General features: G+C 38.4%; 1 protein-coding gene across 13 annotated transcripts in view; it reads right to left on the bottom strand.

Annotated features, from left to right (window-relative positions):
- The window catches only part of Cfap20dc (CFAP20 domain containing), a 242,116-nt gene that overhangs the window by 80,040 nt on the left and 140,682 nt on the right, over nucleotides 1-21,394 (bottom strand). For 8 of the 13 annotated variants that reach the window (XR_008217213.1, XR_008217214.1, XM_052734145.1 and 5 more), the window contains 4 exons: nucleotides 21,060-21,222; nucleotides 19,344-19,418; nucleotides 18,146-18,268; nucleotides 13,318-13,649 (listed from right to left, as the gene is read on the bottom strand). Coding sequence is in view for 11 of the 13 variants with exons in the window: in XM_052734145.1 (XP_052590105.1) it covers nucleotides 13,318-13,649; nucleotides 18,146-18,268; nucleotides 19,344-19,418; nucleotides 21,060-21,222 (693 nt within the window). In the remaining 2 variants the exon portion in view is untranslated. The remainder of the gene's footprint in view (nucleotides 1-13,317; nucleotides 13,650-18,145; nucleotides 18,269-19,343; nucleotides 19,419-21,059; nucleotides 21,223-21,394) is intronic. The other 5 variants (XM_052734146.1, XM_052734148.1, XM_052734151.1 and 2 more) reach the window with 5 other exon arrangements.

The following is a 21,394-nucleotide window of genomic DNA, read 5'->3' as shown; positions in this document are numbered from 1 at the left end:
TATTTTCTATCCCCAATAAGTAATTAGAGAACATTTAAAAATATTCACATATTTGCTTCAAAGAACATCTAAAATAGGATCCATGAATTGCCAACAGCATCTAAGAACAGTATACTTTATCTATATGCTAAGCTAACTATGGGGGAGAGAGAAATAAAGCTTAAGAAATTCAACTTATTTAACTGAGGAAATGGTATTCTAAGAACATGTGGGTTTAGTGAGGCACATTTTTGCCTGCTGTCAGGCAGTTTTATTGTTTAAGAGCAATGGATAATGAAACATGTTTTATAAAGTGTTTTTCTTATGCGAACATTTCAATGAAAAGTATATTTTTCCAGAAAAATATCAACACCTTCTTCAATATAATTGCTTGGAAAGCTGGAAGTGAATGCTACAAGCTGTTTACATATGTATAGTTCTGTGATTTATCCATGGGAAAGCAAAGCAAAAAAATTTTAAGATCTGAGAGAAGAGAAATTACATATATAACAATCAATGACCATGAAAATAACAAATAATGGAAAAGAGCAATACAGGGCTATTTCTGTGCTATGAATGACTGCATATTACATCATAAAAATTTCATGCTATGTGCTGGATAGTTTTATGTCATCTGAGAAGAGGGAGCCTCAATTAAGAAAACGCCTCCGTAAGATTGAGCTGTAGGCAATCTTGTAGGACAATTAATTTCTTAATTAGTGATTGACAGAGGAGGGCTCAGCCCATTGTGGGTGGTGCCATCCCTGGATGGTAGTTCTGAAAACAGGCTGAGCAAGCCATGATGAACAAGCCAGTAAGCAGTACCCCTCCATGGCCTCTGCATCAGTTCCTGCCTCCAGGTTCCTGCTTTGTTTGAGTTCCTGCCTGTCCTGACTTCCTTCGAAGATGAACGATATGGAAGTGTAAGCCAAATAAACTCTTTTCTCCCAACTTGCTTTTTAGTCTTGGAACTTCAACCCAGCAATAGAAACCCTAACTAAGGCATGCTACATAATAATATTTAAAGAAACAACTATATTGTTGCATTTAATTATGGTGGATTTTTCTAATTTGACTTACTTATATTTACATACAGTAAGCAAATGAGTGTTAAATAAGCTTATATCAGGAAAAAGATAAAATCATAGCACATTTAAAAGTCATTAGGTGGTGTCTGATGATCTATACCCTGACACCACCAAACTATTCCTTGACATTCCATTCATAGGCACACAGAAACAAATTTTGGTATAACAAAATATTTGGTGGCAAAGCTGGACTGTTTAGTTTCATACACGTTCAATAAAAATGATCCTTTCAGGAAGGTGAAATTTCCCCTTGAGGATGAAGAATACGTGATGGCAAGGTAACAAGCGTGCTCTAGGCTGAGCATGGAGCAAGGGAGTTAGCAGAGCTTTTAATTAGAAGGAATCTGTTGCTGTCTTCCTCACTTCCTTTCTCCATCATCATGTCTACAGTCTCCTGCGAGTCAATATAGATGGCAGGAACATAATGGTAGATCAAGTCCCTGCTGTCTGGAGATTTTATTTAGAAGGCAATGAAGAACTATATGATTTGAAACAGAATATCACAATGACACAGATTGGAAGGAATGGGTGTGGCACTGTTGTGAAGTAGTGAGATAGTGTAACTGTCCTGGCAGGAGAGAGGATATCCTTTAGATAGACACTTGTGCCCTCCTTTTGGCCATTGGACTATTGAAATAATGGTACCCCAGATACTAGATTTCCCTAGGGACCTGATGCTGGGAGTAAGAAGACGTGGTGTTAGTCAGAGAAGAATTTGTCTCCCAAGAAGAGATTTCAGACAATTCTGACTCCTTGTCAGACGACCTTCAGAGACTGGATCTGAGCCACTGGTGATGGGTAGTTCACACTTGAGCCAGGACTACAGAGCTATGTATCCCTCTCTCCCTCTATTTCAATCTAAATGTCATGTTAGGGCCCTGAAGATGGGCTTGGCGAGGTCACTGGATTTTTGTATTTGTGCTTCTTTCCAGTGCAGACATACTGAATAGATCTCTGTCCTCTGTTTCTCACTATTATTCATTTGATGATGGAGCGATGGGTGAGCCTGGTTTGTTGAGACTTCCAGAGCTGAGGCTCTGATTCTAGCATGTTCAAGCACAGTGGAAAAGGAGGCCTATCAGGAGATTGTGGTATTGAGTGGGAAATGCAGAAGTGCCCATGTCAAGAAAGTGATGATGGAGAAGCTAGACTGATTTCAGTGTTGGAATCATCATGTTAAGGGTAGAGCCTGCCAGACTTAACAACTATAAGGTCTCTTACAAGGACTCTGTGTTGCTTTCTTATCCATGTATCTTCCTGTGGTGCCTACAAAATGCTGTATGTGTAGCAGCAGCCTAATATTTATTGAATTAAAGCCAATTGCAAAGTCTCCTACATTCTGCCCTTGACATATATACATATATACCATGGTTTTCATTTCAGTGTAGGGGTCAAGCCCAGGGCCTGGTGTACACTAGGCAAGCACTCAACCACTGAGTTACATACACCCCAGTCTAGTGTGTATGTGTAAACATGGAATGAATGGAGGACATTTGGATCACAGAAATCCCACTGAAACTTGTTTTGTTTTGTGTTTGGAGAAAAGATAACACTATATAGCAGCCAGACCAAATTTTTAGGAAGGAAGAAAGGAAGGAAGGAAGGAAGGGGAGAAGGAAGGGAGGGAGGAAGGGAAGAAAGAAGGGAGGAAGGAAGGGAGGAAGGGAAGAAGGAAGGAAGGAACAAAGGAGGGAAAAAGGTTGGGTGGCTGGCTATGTTGAATCCACCAGGGCTGTCTTAGAACTAACCCAGGAGGTGTTTGCTGACTTTTCTATTCCGCTTCTTTTCTATACTAGACTAAACAGATCCTTTTTGTATCTTTATGAAGTGTTACCACCACTCATTCACTAGTAATTGAGGAGACTGGGCATTGTTCCAGTGTCTCTGGCACTCTTTCTAGTTTTCTATCCAAAGACACGTTCTTCAACAATGTGAGCATCCTCACAGTGCCCAGTGTTGGGAAGAAGCATGTTCAATAAGTGGTTTACAGAAGAAGCAGGGTTTCCTGGGACTGAGGCATGGACAGAGATAGCCACAGTGTCACTGCCCTTTCTTTACCATCTGCAGGACTCTGATAAGTCCCTCTGTTCTTTGTAAAATGTTCTTAAGACTAGCATAAACAAAAATTAGGCCTGGTGAGTACCAGCAAGACATGCCCCTGAGAAATGGACCCTTGGCCATCATCGTCACTCTTTACTACAGATCAGCAAGCTGTTATTGGCAGAGGCTTTAAGACCAAGCTTGACAGTACCACTGTCTGCTAATCCCAACTGCTTCCCACAGAAAGAAATGGTCACAAGACAACTGGGCAGGGCACAGCACCACAGGGTAATTATGAACATCAATGATGTACTGAATACTCCAGAAACCTAGAGATAAGGATTTAAAGAGTCTGCCATGAATAAATAAATTGGAGAAGATATGCTTAACCTGACTTAAATAATACAGTATATTTATGTATTGAAGCATCACATTGCACACCATTAATCTGTACAGGTTTTATATTCAGTTAAATAAATGAAATTTAAAACATGTAATGGCAGAGAGAGGACAGGAGCCAAAGCAATACTACTTATAAGGTAAGAGGCAGTGAAGAAGATCCCTCTAGAGCTCGAATTAAAAAATGACTCAAACCCAGATTTATTTATGAGGCCCTGAACAAATGAATTCACTTGTTAGGAAATCTGTTTCTCCATCCACAGTATATCAAAGTACAGCCTTTTTTGGTTTCCAGTAGTTACTTCAGGCACACCTTCCTCTCTGTTTGGCAAAAGCAGAATTGACATACTCTGTGAGAATGAAATCACTCACAAGCATGTATCTAGGCATTCAGCTCACATTTTTCTTAAGTTATATCCTGGCTTGGATATCAGCCAAGAGGAAGATGTATACTCCAGTGAGTATGTTTTCACGCTAATGTGGAAAGGACAAGTAAGTGGGGGATCTGCACAGGGAACATAGATACGTTCCATTGGCTGTCAGTGGACTGTTAATTGTAGTTTATACCAGATTCAGAAAGGGAATTAAGATGAGTGAGAAGGACAAGATAATACATAAGATTAAATTTAGTTAATATTTTGATGTGACCTGGCTCAACTTCTCATTTAGAGGAAAATTCTATGGTCTTCACTTGGAGGGCAGGAGCACTGAGAGCATGCTGTTCTGTTCTTCAGTAATGCTTGTGCCTTTTTTTATAAGGTATAGATGCTGTTCATTGATTTCCCATATGTAATGATTTGGGCTCAACCTGCTTGTGAGTTAACTTCTGTGTAAGCTCTATGCATTTGCTACATGCACGAGAAGTTAGCTTCCTAAGAATGAATTGAACAACCACATTCTCCCTTTGGTTGATCATCGAGCTACTGAAAACTCACACAGCAGTTGAATGTCCTTTGTCAGAGCAGCAAAGAGGTCATTACCATTTTCACTTTCTAGTCCTTTGCTCATCTGTTTCTTGGAAGAACAACACACAATGCTTTTGATTTAACTTTATATATATATATATATATATATATATATATATATACACATATATAAAATATATATATTTAAAAAACCCCAAAGCTCTTCAACCACTTATATTTGGGTAAAGAAACGTTTGTTTGTTAAATATTCAATCAAATCACAGTGCCAGGAACATCAATAGAGTGTGCCTGATTAACTGTAGTACAGCATATGTATGCTGAAGAGGATGATTTCCCCAAGGAACCCACACTTCCTTTGTTGAGCTACATTTCTTAGAAGGGTGTGCAGATGGGCATTTGGACAATCATTTCTGGATGCACAGAATGGATGGCTCTTGCTGAGCTGTAATTTTGAGAAGATAATTTTAATGACTCTTGAGGTCCACTGACTTAGAACAGATGGGACCCAGGCTCTTTGAATCACAACTTTCATGTTGAATGAGTCAGGACAGAACTCAGTCTAGTCTTTATAAAAATGGATGATTGTATTTACCCAAAGAAAAGAAGTCTATAACATTCTTAAAAATTCTGTAATAAAACATATCTGCAATATTCCAAGCTCACCTGTGATGGCAATCTTGAAATGCAATCTGGTGAGTGGAAGTTTTCATTCTGGTCAGCATTTAAAATGTGCTAAATTGACAACCCTTTCAGCTAGAAAACAGGGCTGGCAAACAGCTGAGATAGTATAAATAATACTTACATTGTTGAGGAAAGAGCAGAGTTATCTGGACAAATTATAACTAGATAGTTACAAAAAATGAAAACTTAATTTCTTCTTTTATGAAACAAGACTGGCCATTATAATGTATCTTAAATGTCTTCATAACAACCATGTACAAAAAAGGATTTCTACTTCTTGGCTATCACAGGAAACTATCAAAGTAATAATACAGTTCTCTGTGGATGACAAAGAAGAGTGATAACAGTGTCTTATCCTTCATTTTACTCGTTTGTAAACAAACTGAAAGGAAGGCATGGAAGCTCTTAGCACACACCAGCCTTCACTATGTCTGACACTGGGTGAGCAAATTATCTCTGTGACAGTACTGTGATTCTCCTATGAGGCAATGACTAACCGGGACGGGAAAGTATAAGCATATGAATATTTGAAGAAGTAATAAGGTTCCTGTAATTGTTCAAAACAAATCACATTTTCCAATGAGGTAGATTTGATACTAAAGAGTTCTTACAGAAAGTCCCGCCCCAAAACAAACACTGATTTCAAAGACATGTAGCTTCCACTAAAAATGGCAGAATGTTAGGTTTTAAGCAGAGGATTAATTTATGCCTTTGCCACCCCATACAACAATGCAGTCTAGTAGAAGGGACCAAGAGGCCTGTGGCTTTTTCTTAAGTGCCTCAGTGGGTAACAGTAAAGACATAGTGATATGAACAGGCCAAAAGGATTATTCACATAGAATAAACAATAGATTTGTCTGGCAGGTCATTCTGGAGAGTACATTACATTGGAACTCATAAAATACAGGAATAAAATGTGAGGCAATATATTAAAAAAGTACTTCCATTTTCCTAATACATATACTGACATTTAAAAGTTTTCAAAGACTATATAGAGACATAAAATGTCATATTTAGAACAAAGATACTTTCCATTATATATATACAGATGTGTGAAAGAGCTAATCAAAGGAGTGCAGAGGTGAATAGCTTATATTATAATCCAGTAATGCATTCTATTAGGAGAAAGCACAAAGTGAAATAGCTAAATTACTGAATGTAAAAAATGCCTTAAAAGCAACAATACAAGATGCCAGCCCGCCGCCCAAGGAGCAACTAGATGCCAGCAGACCAGTAATGCCACAGACATGTGGCAACATACAGCGTAAGAGAAATGGGCTGAGTTAAGTTATAAGAGTAAGTTATAAGCTGGGTAACAAGAAGTCTGACCTATGGGTCAGTTTGTAAATAATATAAGCCTCTATGTTTTTACTTGGGACCAAGTGGCTGTGGGATGTGAATGGGAGAGATTCATCCTGACTATGGGGCCGGGCAGGACTGGAGAAATTTTGGATACATTTTGGCACCCAGACATGATAGCAAGAATTTCACACCCAAAACCTGAGAAAGCTTTAAAAAAAAAGATTCTAAAACAGAGCTAAAACTAGCTTCCTTGTTATGGCTCTCAGGCAAGCCATGATACAGAGAAGCCGCGGTATGTGGGTTTGAGCTACAGTATAGTGGGTTCTTGTCGTGTGGGCTCAACCTATAGCATGGTGGATTCCAGCTGTGGTACACAGAGGTGTCTCCAAGCCCTGCAGCACACTGCATGGTGGATTTAGCCTTTGCTAGTACAGAAAAAAAAAAAGTTTCCAGGCTGCACGTTGCTTGTTGAAGGCATAGACACACTGCTTCCCGGAGTTGGAGATAGGTTTACCTCCGCCATGTTGGGAAGCTGAGGTGGGCAGAATCAGCAGTCACAGCTGCCACATTGGTCCTAGTCACATAGCTTAGCAGTTTAAAATCTCTCCTGGTCAGAGAAGGGTTATAGATTCACAATAAGACAAATTCTAAATGGTTTACAATATGGGTAAAAATATATGTAGGCTTGGAAGAGAGAGGAAAAGGAATATATGCAGTTACATAAAAATAGTTTAAAAATAAAGTCTTTAAAGAGACAGTAAAAGTAATATAAAAATTAAGCCATGTAAAGATTGAAATTACACAGAGAGTCTAGATTATGCTGTTTGGGGGATTTTCAACTGAAGAGAGACATTTGATCGTTAAGGCTGCTGAGTTTAACCAATATGTATATATATATTTTTTTTAGGAAATACTTTTTTTTTATTTTATTTTACAATACAATTCAGTTCTACATATCAGCCATGGATTCCCTTGTTCTCCCCACTCCCGCCCCTCTCCCCTTCCCACCTCCTCCAGGGCAAAGCCTCCCACGTGGACTGAGATCAACCTGGTAGACTCAGTCCAGGCAGGTCCAGTCCCCTCCTCCCAGTCCGAGCCAAGCAACCCTGCATAAGCCCCAGGTTGCAAACAGCCCACTCATGCAATGAGCACAGGACTGGGTCCCACTGCCTGGATGCCTCCCAAACAGATCAAGCCAATCGACTATCTCACCCATTCAGAGGGCCTGATCCAGTTGGGGACCCCTCAGCCATTGGTTCATAGTTCATGTGTTTCCATTTGTTTGGCTATTCGTCCCTGTGCTTTATCCAACCTTGGTCTCAACAATTCTCGCTCATATAAACCCTCCTCATTCTCGCTAATTGGACTCCCAGAGATCCACCCGGGGCCTAGTCATGGATCTCTGCATCCAGATCCCTCAGTAGTTGGATGGGGTTTCTAGCACAACAATTAGGGTGTTTGGCCATCCCATCACCAGAGTAGGTCAGTTCGGGCTGTCTCTCGACCATTGCCAGCAGTCTATTGTGGGGGTATCTTTGTGGATTTTTGTAGGCCTCTCTAGCACTTTGCTTCTTTTAAAGGCATCTTGATTTCAAAATTTGGGTCTAAGGATATGTTGCTTTGGAAAGGGGGCTCTGATTTTGTTTCCACAAGAAGCAAGAAGCTGTGGATTTGTTCCAGATTAAGATGGATCAGATTTGATCAAATGAGACCTCCTGAACCTTGACAGATGATATCTATCAACAAAGGTTACAGCCGTTCTTCCCAGAACTTGATTATTATCTTAAATTTTCTCAGGATCCCCATAAGATTAACAGTGCCTCCAATCAACAGGAAGTAGCCTAAAAAACTATGCCCACATTCCCCCAAAATGGATTATGAATGTTTGTCTTTGTTTAGGGGGTTAGTTACAAATTGTTATTGGTCATAGTCAATCTCTTTCTAAAAGAATAAAGGGGATATGACATAGAATTTTATGATATAGAAATGATAGAATAAAAGGGTAGATTATTGAATCTACTTTAATCCAAAAACCAATAGTTAATCTCAAAATATTATACATTGGTATAGATTTCAGTTTATTGATACAAATTTAAAGTTAATTTTGTTATACTATATGTATATTTCTACTCCTGTTTAAGGTATTATGTTTATGCAGCTTATTTAAAAATGTATAGTTAAAAATACAAATTAATAGTCATCTATAACAGACAAACTTATAGTCCTGTTAGTTAGGTTTTATAGATACGCAGAGATATATTTCAGATGGATAGGTAATCTTCAAACACTTCAAAGACCTACAGAATATGACATTTAAAGTGTTTTAAGAACTTAGACTTTTCTGGACAGTGAGACACATCTACTCCTGGCAGCACCAATTACTTCAAAGAGGATGATGGGCATCCAAAAAACTGCTTTCTTTGTGGCAAAAGTTAGCCACTGGGAAAAAAGTGACCTTGCCTCGACCGCTTGACTGTATGTTATATAAACTGGACATGCAGGACCCAAGGAAGGTAACCACTGAACTTTGTAAGGAGAGATGGTTCTTCAGGTTTCTGCTTCATAGAAGAAACTGCCAGACATTCTATAGGACACGGGGAGAAGTGACTGTTGAGCTTTGCCAGAATGGGCAGAACAGTCCTTAAAATTTCCTGCTTCACTGAAAGCTCTGCCAGAGACTCTAGGCCTATAGGCTGAAGACAGATGCCCCAATGTTGCAGAGGAACTTTGGATGACTGTCTAGGTAGCCAAATGTCTCTGTCATTTCTAGAATTATGGAAGTTGCTTGCAATGCACTTCCTGTTTACTTATGTAATATTATATTATATCCTTCTGGGGTCTCTGATGTAGTTGAAGACTAGTTAGTTATAATTTTCCTTGATTATGACAAAAATAAATTAGATATGAAACTTTAGACTCACAAATATAGGATAGATAGAATATTTTCTTTAATTTTGCCAAATACAAATAGATTAGATATTATAACTATAATTCTTGATAACTATTCTATTATAAGTAATTTTACTATGTTAAAGTTAAAACCTTCCTTTTTGATTAGACAGAATCAAAGGGGAAGTGCTGTGGGATCTTTCTGTATGCTGTGAATATGTGTTGTTCTGATTGGTTGTTAAACAAAGCTGCACTGGCTTATGGCAGGGCAAGATAATGGTAGGTGGTACATTCAAATTAAAGATGAGATGAAGAAGGGTAGAGTCTGGGAGATGCCAGCCTGCCACCCAAGGAGCAATAAGATGCCAGCAGACTGATAACACCATGGCCATGTGGCAACATATAGATTAATAGAAATGGGTTGAGTTAAGTTATGAGAGCTCGCTAACAAGAAGCCTGACTCAAAGGCCATACAGTTTGTTTAAAAAAAAGTAACAATACCAGGAAGGAAGAAATGCAGGTATTTAGCATTGTTGTCTACACAATTGTTCCTTGCAGGTTTCTATACATTGGATGGAAAGAAACTGTAGAAGCTTTCCCACCTAATCTGAATGTGACAGGTAGTCAGTCTATATAATTTATGTCCCAGATGGATATTTTGGGGACCAAATGTTCCAATCTGAATTGTTGTAGAGGATGAGCATGTGGCTTTGAAACAATCTCCTTCAGTATGTGCTATATAGCCTTAGTTGGGGTGGTGGAAAGTGACAGTACTACAGCTCTAGATAAAATTAAGGGAATAATAAAACATTAATTTATAGCTAGTTCAACTTGAAAACCAGGTGCATCTACTAGCCATGTTGGGAATGATGACGAAACACCAAATGGCTTCTTTTAATGATGTGACAGTATGCAAAGCCCTCTGTTTTAATAGCCTTCCTAAGATATTTCATTTTACATGGTAGTTTCAATTTTATAGCTTGTCATGAAATATATTTCTGTAATGTGCTTTTCAATTAAAAGGTACAACTTCAAAATTATCTGGTGTTCAACTATTAGTATATATGACAGCCTGGGGAATAAAACACACACCAAGCAGAGAGTACAAGAGAATATTTTAAAAATTCATACTTTTGAGGCTCACACTGTGATCTCAGATGTGAGTTAATTAATTAAGGTAGTATCACCTTAAATTATAAAGACAATATATCACTGGAATTTTATTTGGAGTAGTCTTTAGTACAGAATGTGTACTTTTCTTCTATCTGGTTTATATGTCACTGAATTTAAACTAGTTTCTCTTTAAATATGACTCACGTGTCAAGCATTATAGAAAGTCTTTTAATTACTGAGTATAAGTTTCAAGTATAATAAATAATTATCACCCATTTGTACAATAAAATATTAATGTTATCCTTGACTATAATTATGTTATTCTAAGGATGTAACATTCTAAAATAATGTAACTAATATTAAGGATGTTTCAATTATCTAAACTAATCTTCAAACTTGGAGATGTATACAAAATAAATACTAAAAAATATAATTTCCCATGGCTTATAAATCAATAAATAAGAGAAGTTATCCAGCAAGAAAGTATATGACACCCTCTGCAGCAAACATCCAAACAAAAAAGGAAATCAATTTTGTAATTACACTTATGTAAGTGAATATAGTTCAGCTTTTTATTTTTTAATATTTTAATATCTTGGATTGTATCTTATTAGTGTCTCTGCCTCTACAGTATGGCAAGGCTTCTGTCCCTTCTCTGTTGGCATTCTTAGGAGGCTCTGATTAACAGTAAGCCATGCAGGTGTTAGCATTGAGATGGGGTCCCACCACAGACTCCAGCCATATGCTGCTGGTCACACAGACAGGCATGACACAGGGTGAGCAGACTGCTATGTAGTCAGAGTTTGGGGAGAATGCATGATGAATTCATTTTCCATTTGATATAGTTATCACTAAATACATTTTTATATAATAAAAATTGAAGGGCATCAAAAGTAAAAGAGATAGTAGGAAAAGAAAGCACATGAAATGGTATCAAGTTCAAGCCTGTAGAACTGAAAGTCCTCATTTCTCCACAAACTTGATTGCTTGAGGCTTAGAAGTCAGACAGAAGAGCTAAGTTCCTTATGACATGCTTTCATTGTTTCCCAGAGAACTGCTCTTTCTCATCTGTCAAGAAATTTGCACTAGTAAAGTAAGTCTTTTGGGTTAGAGAAGAAAGATGGTGCTGTGTGCTCCTTGGAAAGACATAAGCCTATCCCTTGTAAGTATGGAATGGTGAGAATAAACTGAACAGTTTGGCCAAATAATACCTTAGAAGTGATGACATGGGATGGAAACTCTAGTAGATGACAAGGACAAAAGTCTATTTATAATTTTTACAGCTTAATGCTTTAGGGGTAAAAGACACAGGTATGTCTAATATTTAAATGTCCAACATTTAATATGGTGGCATGAAATGCACTGTGTTTAGCATCATGTATTACTTCAGCACATGCAGAAGCCAGGATATTGTATAAAAAGGATCCTACATATACAAAATTCATTAGAAGATATAAGCCTCATAGTTACTGTGAAAGCTCTAAGCAATACCCCCATATTCTTGGCTGGCTCTGCACATAGAGGTGTGGATCTCATCTACAATGCACTGTCCACAGGGCATTCTAACTCAGTTATAGTAATTTCAGAGACTTTGTAAGCATACATAAGAGTTTTTCTAATTATTTCTATATCATATTATTCGCACTTCTTAATTTTTAACTTGACTATGGTGCTTCTAAAATGTTTCTTCAACACATTGTTAAGAATAAAGATAAAAGAGCTGGGCATGGTGGTACACACCTTTAATCCCAGCACTAGGGAGGCAGAAGCAGGTGGATCTCTCTGAGTTTGAGGCCAGCCTGGTCTACAAAGAGAGTTCCAGGACAGCCAGGACTGTTACAAAGAGAAACCCTGTCTTAAAAAATAAAATAAATGAAATAAAACAAAAACAAAACCCAAGAATAAAGATAAATATACATTTAAGGCTGGGGATATGGGTACAGTGCTCACCTGACAAGCAGGGGGACTCAAATTTGATGCCTAGAACTTGCATAAAAAGCTGGACGAGGTAGATAATGGGAAGGCCTGGAGAGGCCTACCAGCATAACCTACTTAGTGAGCTCCAGGGCAGTAACAGACCATGCTTCAGAGAGAAAAAAGTGGTGGGAACGACACCCAAGACCTCCGCATTGTACACAAGTGCCTCCAACATACACAGACTACATATGGACACACACATGCATACACAGAGATGAATTACATACCCCCTAGATTCACTTCACATAGAGATAAAGTTGTAGTAATTAGTTTTTAAACAATTATTTCTAAGTTATATTCAGTTTGAGTTCCAAAAAATGTATAATAAAACTTTTTTTTATCAGTTTACTAACTTATAATATTTTATATTCTAAATAATTCCAGACAAACACCTGTAAGGAGAGTCCCAGTACTAATTCATGATTCATTATCTGAACTTTAATTGGCACGAATCTTGAAATTCTGGGACCATATGGAAAATAATGAGTCCTAATAGGTCTAAGGTGAAAAGATGGCAGGGGAGGAAGGAGCCAGAAAAGTGTCATTTCTGAATGCTTAGCAACCACAGGACAGCCTCCCCAGAGACCCTGATCACTGAGCTGTCAGCTTTTCAGTGCTCTTGCTATCATGTACTCAACTATAAATTATTTCTAATTCTGTGAGGCAAAGATTAAGATGAAAAAACATAAACAACTGAAAAATTGGCTTCCATAATTAAACATGAAATTGGCTGTTAATAATAAAAAATCCAGAAATTTTGAGTTACCATAACAACCCGATGGAACTGTTGACTGACATAGCAATCTGCTGCATTTTTAAAAATAGCAATTGATTCCCACTCTTTCATTCCAACTTGTTTTAATGCTTATTGGCACGAATGGGACACTGTGCTTCAAGCCTATTTTACTTATCAAGCCGCGTACCTCTTCACTGCTGTCAGTGCCATAAAAATCGTCTTCCAAATGGGTGTCTCTCCTTGTCACACTGTTGTCCTCTCTTGGGTCCAGAATAAATGGATACTCCTTTGGGGACATATCATGACTCTTCCCATGAGGTGCTGATCTTGGTCTAGATGAAAAGGTGAAAACGTCCTTGGGAGCCACCTGGGTTTCCTCTGCTTGGTCAGGTTCATGGTCCTTGCTGGTTTCTAGCCGAAGGTGTGAAGCAATGCATGAGTCCCCATCTAGGAGCAATGACAGACTGCCACATGCTGGGTCAGAAGTCAGAGCAGCACTTTCGGGAAATATCCACTCATCTGACATGGGGGAAAGATGATAACAGTAAGAGTTTTGTTACATTGTTCGTTTAGGTGGTTAGGATAACATTTCTTTCAAAACAGAGGTATTTCAAATAAGGAGAAGCCAGGGGAGGCATTTTCTCTATCATCTTGTGTCTTGCTAAACAGTTACTCACAGAACAGTGCCCACAGCCACAGGCAACTCATTTACACTTTTTCTCCATTTGAGTTGAAACCCTGGCCAGGAAATTTTTAAGTCTGAAATAATTATCACCTGTCTTGCAGCAAGTTCTTTATAGCACAACCTCATTAATTTGACATCCAGTGAGGGAAGTTGTCCAAATTTAAAAGGATTTGAGTTACTAATACCTTCCTTTTTACTGCAGGAAGACAGGACAATATGTAATAAACTTTTTAAAACAGACCATCTGGTCATTGTGTGGGTTATGAATCAAGGAAACCATGGAAGGATGATGGACAGTCTATTTCTCGGCCTCTTGCTGATTGAAATAATTCACAGACTAAACTGAGCAGACATTGCAAGCAACTCTAAATCCACAGAAATACTGTTAATCTGAGTGGTGGCTTCTGAAGGTTGAAATACAATTTTATATTTAATTTTAGAAGTTTTGATGTAATTTTTTATTATTTGTTTTCTTTAAAAATTCTGCATATTACTAATGAGAGAAATTTTTATCAAATGTATATTTCCATCTTTTATACCACACTGAAGTAGGTTTTATAACTATGATCTAGGCAATGTGAGAGGACAATGTTTATAGGAAATGCAGTTAAAAGCAGTCTTTGATTCCTTTCTTTAGGAAGACTGCAGGAGAGAGTCCTTTTCTTTGAATGCACTTTTTCTCCCTGAATTGTTTCAGTGTGGGGCCTTGCACCTGTTCTGCACAGCCCATATGTGGATGGAGTAATTTATGCTGGACCCTTAATCTATTACAGCTACGACCACAAGGAAAGTAACTGCAGGACATGTAAGATTTGCCAAGTACAAAGCCTACACCGTGAACATGTGACCCAGAGACCTCTTCCAAAATGACACTGATGGCCCAAATGGAAAGTGTTCAAGACTGTACTCATGAGTCATTCACCACGGACTTGCTACACAAAATGACTGGGAGGTAAAGGGGCTGATGAAATATGGTAGAGCAGGACTTGTATTTTCCGGTCCATGGCCAGAGCAGCCTGAAGCTACTTTATCTCACGCCTGCCCAGTAGTACAGGTGGTCTGAGTCAGTGTGGGCAGCTGAAATGAACAAGTTGACTGGACGCTCCTATTTGGGGCAGCAAACCCTTCTGCATGGGGCTTGGCAAATAGTGGGACTTTGTAAACCTAGTGTTACTCTGAAACAGTGTCTTCAACCCTGGGCTGCATAAATTACTTTGGATTTGCAAAAATTTTGGTTAATAGTAAAAAGATTTTGAAAAGGCAAAAGTCACAAACTAATTAAAAATATAACACACAATGAATCCCAGGTGTGTTTGCTGGTACTCACCCATGTTGCACGGTGTGACTTTATTGCAGTCCAATGCTGAAGACATATATACTACATGTGCTGCACACACCATCACACCATAGTGACACCACAATTCAAACAAATATTGTCTGAAACACCTGGATTCGAGACTGCTGTAAACTGTAGTGTTTTTACCAGGCATACCAAGTTTTCTGGGTTTTTGTTTGTTTGTTTGTTTTTTAGAGACAGGTCTTCTCTGTGTAGCCCTGGCTGTCCTAGAACTAGGTCTGTAGACCAGGCTGGCCTTGAACTCACAGAGATCTGCCTGCCTCTGCCTCTTGAGTGTTGGGATTAGAGGTTTGAACCATCACTGCCCAGCTAGTTTTCTGTTCTTATAGACAAATGATAGCCTAATCATGTAAATAGAGATTTCAATTTTCTACTGTCATTCCTCAGCATAGTATTAGGTTCGTATTTTTTTGGATTGTATTGTGTTAAAGCTTTTTTTCCCCCTCCCTTTATTTCTTTTATTTTTTAATTATTTTTTGAGATAAGGTTTCTCTGTGTAGCCCTGACTGTCCTGGAATTCACTCTGTAGACCAGGCTGGCCTTGACCTCACAGAGATCCACCTACCTCTGCTTCAAGTGCTGGGATTAAAGGTGTGCACTGCCTTCCCCCTAGTTCCCCTCCCCACTTTTTAAAAAAAGATAGAGTCTCTCTACATGGCCTGGAACTCACTGTGTAGACCAGGTTGAACTCTATCACACAGAGATCCACCTACTTCTGACTCTGGAGGGCTAGTAATTCTACAAACATGTGTAAAAAATTACTGTTTGAGTTGCTGACTTGAGTTTAACAATAACAACAACAACAACAACAACAACAACAACAACAACAACAACAACAAATCACTGAATGAAATGTGACTCAGGATTGAGACAGAGTTTCCAGTAATTTATGAAACAGCTCTTTCATGCTGTTAGCTGTGACCATGCCATTTGTAAAGGGCATCCATTGTGGTTAAACCACAATTCCCAGAACTAAAATAACTTGGTTCCAACTTGGTTTTTAGATTCTTGTTTCCCAGACCTACTGATCCCAGAAACAACTGACCGTAAGAGATGTCTGTTAGTGGCTTGGCATTCCTCGTCCTACTGGACACCCTACCTCCCAGCTACCAGCAGCAGTGGCTAACTGCAGGCTAAGAAAGGAAACACTTCAGTCTCCTTCTCCTTTCCTTGATCTGCCCTGTAACCACCCACCCTGTAGTCAGGATCTGAGTCTTTCACTAGGGACCCCTTTGCAGGTTTTCTCCCAAATAAGGACCATGTTGTCCTAAATATGGTTAGCCCTTTGTCTGTTCTCCTTATACACATCATGTATTTATGTGAAGTAGCACTTTCAGCATTGACAATTATAAATACAAAATATCAATAAGCTCTGAAAAATGCTGATGACAATCCATGTCTTAAAATATATATTTGACCACCATCCATCTCATTAGTATTTTAATTTCCTTTCCAATTTAGTAAATGGTAAAATTATACATACACTTATATCTATATATTGAACAATGATTGGAAAATAAATTTCTTCTAAAATTTTATTATCACAGATGTTTGATTTGTATGCCCGTTCTATATACATATACACCTGGTGTTTTATAAAACGTTCATGGGCAAGCCTAAAGGCTGAAAGTGGTTATAAAAGCCAATGTGTTATTTTATGTACATGCATGTGTAAAGCAGGGGAACAGAAAGGATTCTTGGAATCTTCACTATTCAGTTAGACAATTTCTTATGACCTATTTGCCAAACATTATTAACTGCCAAAAAGTCAAAGTAGAGGGTGTTTTATACCACGGTATACTAAATACCTCATTGCCACCAGCTTTCTGGAGATCTGTACTTTTACCTCAAGTATTTCCATATCAATTGTAATGAATAATTTGGTGTGTTTTCTTAGAGAAATATGTAAATTACCGTGTAATCACAATATTGCAGCAAACAAGATAAATGCAAGAATGATCACCTAAACATCTAATTAGTTTTTCTACACAGTCAGATTTAGGGTAGAGACACTAATTGCACCTAACATTTTAATGAAGGTTTCAACACTGCATAAATAAGACTGACAAACTACAAACAATTTTCATTTATTTTCCTTTTTCCCTTGCTCAAAAACAATTTGCCTTTGTAAAAGTAGCAAACACCTGCTAGGCAAGATATGCTGATGGGCTCAGTGATCTCCATTGATGAAGAGGATGGGAAATACAACCATAGACGATGGGCTTGTGGAAGGGCTCGGAGTTAGGGCAAAGCGTTCAAGTTTTAAAGTTTACTTTTGAATGGGAGAACTGGGGTATAATTAAAGGTAAAAAGGGAGATTTACAAACTATGATAAATTTCAGCAAATGATTGTATCATCATTTTTTTAAATGACTGAGTTTGAAATATTTGGGTTACAGGAGCTTAAATCAAGAGCTCTGTGGAGACTAATTAGGGAAAGCTATTTCTCTGGCCTGGTTGGAGGCCTGGCATTCTAAGCTACCCATAATACAAAAGTTATGCATGGGCAGGTCACTCATCTGGCTAAGGGATCAATTCTCAGGAAAGAAGGACCACACACCCCTACGGAGATGAGTCTACCTTAAACCACGATAAAGAGGTGGAATAATTAACCATTTAAGGAGGTACTGTACTTTTCCTTCCCAGAATTCCTACTCCCTAACACTACAAGGCTGCTTGTCTACCACTTAGCTGACCTCCATGGTGGCATAACTCAAACATCAAGGCTTTTTTCCTTCTCTTTTTTATTCCTCTCCACAGAGAAGCTGCTGAGAGTTTGTCTGCCTGGGGTTTTTCTTTCAAACTCTAATAAAACTGTTTCCAACTTTCCACTTGAGCCCATTCTCAAATTCTTTTATTAACAAAAACTATGAACCTCAACAGGGGAACCAAACTTTCCTGGGAACAGGTGACAACAGTGGTAGGACTCCCCAACATTTCCAGTAACACTTTGTGAATACTAAGGATGCTAACCTGGTTGGTCAGGAGCCTGGGGTTCTGGAGTACTGGAACTTACTGGCTCTGTCCTTGGCTGAACGATGCTGTTGAGGGTGATGGCCACTTCCTCTTCATTCCTGTTATTTTCCCAGGAACTACCTTTATTGGAAGAGGTATTTCCACTGCATTATTCTATTGATGTTTGTAGAAAGTTGTTTTTGAAGGGTGATATTAATTTTGTGTATTTTTATTTAATTATTTAAAAGCAAATGAGAGGTATTATTATGGTTCATGTGCATTTTCTTAAAATAGTTGAATGTTTTAAGATGAATTTTGTTGGGTTTTGTAGAGCTTTACCTTAAAATGCTTTGATATTTGCACAAGGACATTTTAGATTTAAATTTTACAGCATGTAATAAAAAGAATTCACAAACACATGATTTTAAAGGCATCTTATATTTTTATAAAAAAATTAAATTGTAATTCTTTTAAAACAAGCTCTTTCCTTCATCCCCCTCAGAAAATGGATGTGGGTGTTATCATGGAAGTAGTTTTTCTACCTGCCCTTGATAATAACAACGCAAGACCTGGAAGACTGAATCTTAACATTTTGGGAAATTGTGCTAACAATCTATTCCTGATGCCCTTGGGCTGGATTCAAGATAGATGAATATATACATTGAAAAATCTACATAAACATGCCTCAAGTCCCATCTTTAAAGGGATAGCCACTATAGCCTCTTACATTTACCTAATGCTTAAGTATGGAAGTGTTTGTATTTGAAACTGCATCATATCATCTGCAAAGACTCCCAAGGGAGACACAGCAGTGTAACCTGAGTTCTGAAAGAGCCTGCTTTAAAAGAAAAGACATAAATTAAATCTGAAAATGAGAATAAAGTTCAATTTGGGGAGAGATTCAGGGAGGAATTTCCTCTATCACATTTAGGTCCCTTTCAGGGATAACAGCAGTAGTAATTTAAGCTTTCTTCAGCCCTGTAAAGGGAGGCAGCCCGGCACTTCTGCACTCCTGTCTACTGAGTCCAGCCTGTCTCTGGCAGGGCAGACTCTAGAGCAATACTTTTGCAGAAAATTTGATTTCCATAATCCCCACAGAACAGACATTTATATTTTAAATGAATTGGCTCATAATCCTTTGAAATTTACAACCTGCAGAGAGATCCCACTGCCCTGAATATACACAGTTCTGAGACAGCATTGGAGAGTGTCATACCACAGTGTGCCTCTGTGTTTTCTCCGCTGGTGCTTTTCAAGCAAGCTCTCCTGTTGTTGCTCTGACCTGCTGATGCTGTTGAGAGGGATCAGAATAGGTAGACGGGTTGGTAAATTTCCATACCAGAGAACAAAAGCCAGAATAGAAAGTACTATATTCATTCAAATAATACAGTAAATATATTTATCACTATAATGAGAATATTCATGTATCATTTTGACATAATTTGAGGCTATATAAAAGACACAACTTAGTCCTTTACAAAAATAGGTGTTAATTCGTATTTCAACATCAGAATTTCTATATGAGTAATGAATTTCATCCAAAGAATAGAGGGATACATGAAGTGTGATTGATGTTATTTATACAACATGCTATATTAAAAAGTATAAAAAAATGAAGTTGACAGAAAATCCTTTTCCTGTAGAGAGGAAGTGTAGCAGAATAAGGAGTTTTCTAAAGATGTCTGGTGAGCTGAGATCAAACCTGGAGAAGAATTCTGAAGTATAATTTGATATTTAAATAATAATCAGAGTAGCAGCTAATATTCACTAAATACTTCATTTCTTAGAGCAGTATCATACACTCAACTGGTTTTTGTCATTGGCTCCTTACAACAACCTCTTGAGGCACCTCCCATTGGCGCAATGCCTGACTTGTTTTATAGATAAAGAAACTAAGGTTCCAAGAGTAACACTGTGAAATGGCAGGAGAGGCCTTGGCAGGTTTGTACCAAGGTGCCCCGCAGAGGGTGAGACATGTCTTGTGGGCAAGATGGGTGGCGATGTGGCAGAAAGTCACTCACATGGCAGAAACGGCATCCACGTGGAAAGGAGAGAGGAAGGGGGGTGGAGGAGGAGAGGGGGAGAGAGACAGAGAGGGGGGAGGGGAGGAGGGGGGAGGAGGTGGGGGGAGGGGGGAGGTAGAGTGCAAAGCTGAGAGGTTTTTCTTAGAGGGACTTTATATAAGATGACCTCAGGACTCTGGGCGGGCCCCCAAGGGGCGGGTCAGAATACTAACACCAATGGTGAAGATCTTGGAACCAGGTACCAGGCTACAGAGACAGTCACTGGTGGAACCGGGACTACATGTCTATGCTACTCATTTTCTCACGCCATTTGCTATCCCCAGTGGATGAGATTGTCCATAGTGGTCATCATTCACTTCTAACTCAAGTAAAATTAATTCTCCCTTTCCTTATTCACTGAAGTCAGACCAAGAAGGGCAGAAAGTTATAAAACAACTCAAAGTCAGGTTCTGGTCTCCATTTTTCAAATAAATACAAGTTACAAATCACTTTACTCCTCTCCTAGACTTGCGCTATCTGAAATGAGACAAAAGTCTTCCTACAGAGCTGTCTTTTTATATCAATGACAGAAAATAAAGAGCACAGGAAATAAAGTTTCTGCAAACAGAAACTGAAATGATAGTAAGAAAACAAAGTAAACATGGAGTTTCCAAAATATAATGATAATCTGATGCTATTTTACTTTGGCATCTTTATCAGAAAGCAAAACCAGGACACTGGCTATTTGGAATACCAGAATAAACAACAGAACAGAGAAGACAAAATAATTTCAATACTCACCACCCACTTCAGTATTAAACGGCCCTTTTCTGGATTTAGTCCTGTCTTGAATACTGCTTGATTATCTCAGTAAGAACAACTCTCACTATTTTCCACTGGCTCTTCCTTTCTATATGACTCTTGCTTACCTGGAATAGGCACTGTCTGCTTCACTTGATGTATATTTCCTTTCTCTCCTTGCTGCCTAGGCTCAGGGATCAGCAAGGCTGACCCTTGTGCAGTGTTAACATGCTTCTCTGCTGTAGGCTGTTGGCACAACTGGCTATTTTTGTACCCAATGGATCTTACTGTCTGTAAGGAAAAGGAATTAATATGTATGTTAAAAATAAGGAATTACATTTAATTTCTATAAAATCTATATAGGAAAAAACTCAGGCAAATAAGTGAGCAAAAACCAGAGTAACTTCAGCTAAAACGTGAGAGGAAGAGAAATTAGAGAAGACTGAAATGGAAGGAGAAGCAT

This window comes from Peromyscus californicus, unplaced genomic scaffold (assembly GCF_007827085.1).
Source record: "Peromyscus californicus insignis strain IS unplaced genomic scaffold, ASM782708v3 Scaffold_12__1_contigs__length_115047231, whole genome shotgun sequence".
NCBI lineage: Eukaryota > Metazoa > Chordata > Mammalia > Rodentia > Cricetidae > Peromyscus > Peromyscus californicus.
This window is presented reverse-complemented; position numbering and strand designations above follow the sequence as displayed.